The sequence below is a fragment of the Cyprinodon variegatus genome, unplaced genomic scaffold (assembly GCF_000732505.1).
Source record: "Cyprinodon variegatus isolate N-32 unplaced genomic scaffold, C_variegatus-1.0 Scaffold844, whole genome shotgun sequence".
In the NCBI taxonomy this organism is placed as follows: domain Eukaryota; kingdom Metazoa; phylum Chordata; class Actinopteri; order Cyprinodontiformes; family Cyprinodontidae; genus Cyprinodon; species Cyprinodon variegatus.
In genome coordinates, this window is record NW_015151297.1 from 160,895 (window position 1) to 166,861 (window position 5,967).

Genomic DNA, 5,967 nt, shown 5'->3' on the forward strand with positions numbered 1-5,967 from the left:
TGATCTTTTCAAATGCGGCCAGGTCGCATTCATCCGAACTTAACGCCATCAATACCCGACAAAAGTCAATATTCTGCATCTTGCTAAGTAGAGGCAGCACGAAAAACAACAACCATGGCGGACGATGATGCGTTTAGCAGTATTTACGTTTAACCATCTTGAAAACATTGAGTTTTTAAGGCTGGGAAAGATCGCTTGACGCGCTCCAGCACTACCATCCATGTTTACTTCTGCAAACACAGAGCACGCTGGCTTGTGACATCATTGCGTCCACTACTGCGCATGTGGGACACTTTAATTGTATGAATGCAGTTCACACAGGAGATCACATACAAGTCGCATTTATTTGGAAGTGTAAATGGACACACAAAAAAAAAAATCGTATTTCTCAAAAAAATCAGAATTGAGCATCAAGGCCTGCAGTGCGAATGTAGCCTAAGTCCCTTCAGAACCAACAAACACGTTAGCTTGGTGGCTTCAGGGTCAGTTATGTCTGGACGAGCTAACAATGCTAACTTCCTTCATTAGGACGCGTGTTCTAGTGAGCTGGGATGTTACGAATGAGTCTGTTCCACCTGGACCATCGCTCCCTCTCACCTGCAGGGGGATTTTAAGGTCTTATTTATCAGGCATCTTTTGCATTCAATGTTTCATAAACCATAAATCTAGAAATAAAGAAGCAGCTTATCCTGTTTATACATATTTATTTCAACCAAAATGACAGAATTATGAGTTTTTGCCTTTAATTTCAAGCAGCTGATCACCGTTGGTACAAACAGACATTTCTACAGATACAAACCAGAGTTAAAATATTTCAGACTTTATACCAAATTATTCACTCATGTCCAGATATTCACAAAAGAAAACAGTAATTCCAGATTTTTAGCTAAAATCTTGTTTGGTTTGTAGGGAACTACTTTTCTGACCCGTTGAGTTACTAATCGCCGCAGTGACCGAAAAGTTTCAGCCAGTCGCCATTACAGACTCCATCCAATCCAGGAAGTTGTTGACCTTGGCGTAAACGCCATACATGTTCTCCTTGGCGCAGCCGTTGCCCCAGCTCACCACGCCCGTCAGGAACCAGGTCTTCTTGTACCGCATCACCAGCGGGCCGCCGCTGTCGCCTTCGCAGGCGTCCTGACCGCCTTTCCTGTACCCTGCACAGAACATGTTTTTGGTGATGTTGAGCTGGGTGTGGAGGCGGCACTCCTGCAGCGGGACCCTCGGCAGCACCAGACGCTGCAGGAACCGAGCGGTCGGACCGGCCTCCACCAGGCGACCCCATCCGGAGACGGTGGCGTGGCGGACGGTGGACAGCGTCCAAGCGAAGGTGCTGTTCCGAGCAGGCAGGCAGATTGGAATGACGTAGCGGCCGAGCTTGACTGGGCGGTGAAGCTTTAGCAGGGCCAGGTCGCTGTCGGAGGTGGAGCTGTTGTAGTCGGGGTGGATCGTGATGTTGAGCACACGCCGCCGCTGTTCCGTTTTCTCCGTGGCCTTTAGGTCATGCTTCCCTTGAAAGTCAGCACACGTTTAGCTTAAGCACAATTGAAAGACCTGGGCTGTGAGTTAGACCTGAAACGACTTCGCATCACCTCACCTACATCGATGTGGAAGATGGCCGACGGCTTCCTCCAGACGCAGTGAGCTGCGGTTAGAATCCACACGTCGGACAGGACGATGGCTCCACAGGTGAACCGGCTATGTTCGTACAGCACCGCCTGGAGACACATCCGTTTACTCTATAGTTTGCCGCATTCTTGCTCAATGTCGCGTAGGACTTACCTGCCAGGGACAGTGTCCTTTGGGGCAGATCTGTCCGTTAACTACCCTCGGGGCAAAATTCACCAACGGTCTTCCACAGACAACTGGATCTATAGCAAAAAGATGAGACTTCAGCAGAGCCATGAAGTCCAAGGAGTCATGGGAATTACAGCTTGATCGGTTGATTTTGTTAAACTTCCCGTCAAATACGAAAGAAAACAAATTTTTTCTTCTTCTACTAATGTCCAAACTGAGGGAACCCTAATTTGGAGTAGTCTACCAAAGCAGACGTCTGCTGGGGAACCTTGGTTCCTGGAATGATCCGGAACACCCAGACCAGCGGCAGGGGTCTCGGTTCTGGATCTTGTAGATCCAGAACCGAGACCCCTCCCATTCTCATTCAGATCCTTTATGTTCGACAAAGGTAGGAAGGTCACACAGAAGGTCCCAGAACATGGACCTCCATTGGAGTGCAGACCTTGAGGCAGACAGGTGCTGTTGTCCTGATCCAGACCATAACCAGGAGCGCAGAAGCAGACTTTGGAGCGATCCGGGTTAACTCTGCAGAAATGCTCGCAGCCTCCGTTTCTGTGGCGACATCTGGTGGAGGTTGAACGTACTGCAAGGGGAAGAGTAGAGAACATCTTCCAGACCAAGAAGGAGAGCCACAGGTCAGAGTTCAGGCTGTGTGACCTTCCTACCTTTGTCGCATTTGGATCCATGGAAACCTGCAGCGCATTTGCAGACATAGGTGTGGAAGTGCCGGGTGCAGGTCGCTCCGTTGCTACAGGGGGACGACAGGCAGGGGTCCACGACTGAAAACCAACGGGAACAGGATGGGTTAGGATGGGTTCTCACAGGAGGAACTGGAGACGTTCCGTTTAGCAGTACCTGTGTATGTTCTCCAGAAGTTCTCCTGAATGCAGAGGACACACAGGAGAGTCAAAACGAGTCGAAGACAAAGACACAGGAGGATAGAACGGCCGAGTCCGACTCACCAGCTGCTGGGAATGGGGAATGATCTCCCTGGCCTCCTCGTAGGAACATTTCTCCTCATAACATTCCCGCTCCAGGTTGCCCTGCCTCAGCTCCTCCAGGAATGTGTTGGCCCGACGGGTCCGATGGAAGAACCCACTGGCCTCATGTCTGAGCAGGAAGGCTCCCCCTGGAGGGAAACATCAACGGAGCAGCGTTTCATCAGAACCGGGTCATCAGAACTGGGTCATCAGAACCGGGTCATCTTCATCTGAACCAGAGGTTATTATTGGCATGGGTGTTGCGATACGATACGTATCACGATAGTTGGGTGATAATGCGATACCATCACTAAATAATGATATTTTTCCCAGCTACCAAAGTTAAATGTATAGATAAAAAATCAGGTGCTTTATACGTTCATCAGTAAATATTGATAATTTAGTTCTTTTGGTTTCCATCTTGTTTGTGGTTTGAGTCGGTCCATGTCTTCCACTGTGACTCCCTCAGCTACAGATATAGCCCTGCGCAGCTAAATGGCTCCCCAGCGCCATCTACCAGAGTGGAGGTGAAGAGGTAGCCCATTTAGCATCATTTTGTTAAGGAAAATTTTATTTTTCCTTAACATTTATTATTAAGTTGTTTTTTTATCGATACTGGGAAATGAAATATCGATGTTATATTGGGCAGCCGATTATCACAATATAACCGGCAAATCAATTTTTTTCACACAGGGTCATCTTCATCTGCTGCCATGGAAACGCCAGGGCAGCAGATCACATTTATCTGGCATTGATGTCTAATCTGAGAAAAAAACATTCTGTCAGAAGATGAAGTTTGTGTGATTCAGCATCACTGCAGACGGAGAGGAGATGATCCTGCAGAGAGAACCTGCTAATGTCTACTGGCTGGATTTACTGTGAACAGAGAACCAAACAGCCAAATTCCTCTGATTTATGTTTATCTGACTCTGTTCATTATTATTCCTCCACTAAATGAAAAAGTCATAATTTATTATTATCCAGAGACTATTAATAACAGGAGGTGAAATGCAGCTCCAGACGAGCTTTGAATGTGGTGATGTCATCAGTACGCTGCTGTTCCAATTAAACCAGATTTATTCTGCTCCCGTTTCTCCCAGAGTCCAGACTTTCCTGGGTTCTAGTCAAGAACGGACTTGGCGAGGACACGAGTCCGTACTCACGTTCTAACGAATTGAGGAACGGCCAATAATTCTGTAGTTTTGTACCAATAATAATAAAATTAAAGCTGTTTCATTCAAAGCTAACATGGTAGCATAACTTTACCAATCAATCAATCAATCAATCAATCAATCAATCAATCAATCAACCAATCAAGCGTTTCTGTGGCTCGTCGTGTTTTATTTATGGTCACGCGTTTGTCTGCCTTCTGTTTTGAGGCTAATGTAGCATCGATGTAAACAGCTCTAATGAAAGAAAACGTTTAAAACTATCTGGAAAAAAAACTAAATCCAACATGGCTGCCAAAGACATGACATGTCATTTGCTTTTAGTTCATTAGCTTGCAGAAAAACTATTTATTTATTTTACTAAAACTATTGGAACTAAAATTCAACATAAGAACTATCAATGCAGCAAAAGCTGCTTCAGTTTACATTTTTATTAAGATGCAATTTTTAGTTTAATTACATTGAAAATATAGTAAAGTTTTATTATCTAATTTTGCTGCCCTGTTTCTGGTGATGGTTAAAGTTGAATCAGGCCAAAGCTGCAGACGGTTCTCCTCCTCAGGGAGAACAACCTGAAGGAACCAGAAGAACGAAAACAGACCAAGAAGAAGAAGAAGAGCAGGAGGAGGAAGACTGACCTGTCCCGGTGCATGCTGGGAGGAAAACCGTTAGGATTAAGAAGAAGACGCTGCTCGTCTGTCTGCTGATGGACGCCATGCTTGTTTGAAACTGATCAAAGTTCACAGAAACACAAACACAGAAAAACCCCCAACAGGAAAAAACACGTCTGCCAGATAAAAGCTGCAGGTTTATTTTCTCCTTTTACGGTAAAATGACCTCATTTTTTATTTTATTTTATTTCAATCTGCAGCTGAACATCAAACCACAGAGAACCTCTGACTTTACTCAGTTTTTAACAACATTTATCCGTTTCTGTCGGTATTAAACAGCAAATAGGAGTAAAATGTTTAAATGTGTTTAAAACATTGACTTTATTTCTTCTATTTATCCAATAAATCTTCAGCACGGGTTTATTCTGAGGCGTAAAATAAAGACACAAGTTTCTCCATTTCCTCCTTTATTGTTTTTAACATGAATGTTTCCTTTTAAAGGCATCAAACTGGAAACAGCCAGAATAAATAGGATGAAACTATTTACTGAAGGAATAAAAAAACAAACCTTAACTAACTTTAGATTTTGACATAAAAACAGAGTAAATGTTTAAAGGTTGTAAACAGAAAGTGCTGGGATCCAAACTGCAGTTCGTCTGGTTGTAGCAGTTCTCCTCCTGTCCTCCAGGGGGTGCTGCTCCTCTTACAGCATCTCCTTCAGGATGTTGGGGAGGAACTCTTGAGCATCTCTCAGTTCATCCTTCCACTCCTGAGGGATGCCCCCTCCGCTGTGGGCGGCCCCGGCCCCCAGCAGGGCCCCGAGCGCCGCACCCCGGTTACAGTTTTCACCTGGAGACAGAAAAAACAAACCAGACGGTGGAGAAAAGACCAACAGGAAACCAGCTGCTCTGATTGGTCAGCGTCAACAGGCTCCGCCCATCCATTTTAACATTTAGTTCCACACGGCAGCATTCTGGGGGACTGAGGTTTTTATTCTTTGAATCGAGACGTCGGTTCTAGATGACGATGTTCTATACCGAATTTCACCAAATTAACCAAAGTCCATTTTTAAGGCACTGACCTCCACAGTTGGTGTTGGCCAGGATTCCTCCCACCGGATCATCGTGGAACTCGTAGGCCAGGTAGAACAGGCTGGACAGCGCCCCTGTTGGTTCAACGGTTCACAGTTGAGTCTGGGTCTGAGACAGTGGCGCCACCGGTGGGGGAAGGGGTGGCCACAGCCTCCCTGTACAACGCCCCGGCCACCCCACTGCCCCCCCACTGGCCTCCCCATTCCCTGCCCACTGGCCACCCTGTTGTCCTCCCCACTGGCCACCCCATTGCCCTGCCCACTGGCCACCCCACTGGCCCCCCACTGGCCTCCCCATTGCCTCCCCACTGGCCACCCCA

At 46.4% G+C, this 5,967-nt stretch overlaps 2 protein-coding genes across 2 annotated transcripts in view; both read right to left on the reverse strand.

The window, feature by feature from the left end:
* Window positions 1-747: 747 nt before the first annotated feature.
* Window positions 748-4,663, reverse strand: LOC107099184 (coagulation factor VII-like). The gene is made up of 8 exons (XM_015397207.1): window positions 4,585-4,663; window positions 2,760-2,926; window positions 2,653-2,677; window positions 2,463-2,576; window positions 2,240-2,380; window positions 1,783-1,871; window positions 1,598-1,718; window positions 748-1,511 (listed from the first exon to the last, which is right to left on the reverse strand). The coding sequence occupies exons 1-8, from the start codon at window positions 4,661-4,663 to the stop codon at window positions 964-966; spliced, it is 1,284 nt and encodes a 427-aa protein (XP_015252693.1). The 3' UTR covers window positions 748-963.
* A 276-nt stretch (window positions 4,664-4,939) lies between these two features.
* The window catches only part of LOC107099180, a 4,218-nt gene continuing 3,190 nt past the window's right edge, over window positions 4,940-5,967 (reverse strand). Inside the window, exons 8-9 of the mRNA XM_015397200.1 lie at window positions 5,639-5,722; window positions 4,940-5,406 (exon numbers count right to left, since the gene is read on the reverse strand). Of these exons, the coding sequence (XP_015252686.1) occupies window positions 5,261-5,406; window positions 5,639-5,722 (230 nt within the window). The 3' untranslated portion in view covers window positions 4,940-5,260. The remainder of the gene's footprint in view (window positions 5,407-5,638; window positions 5,723-5,967) is intronic.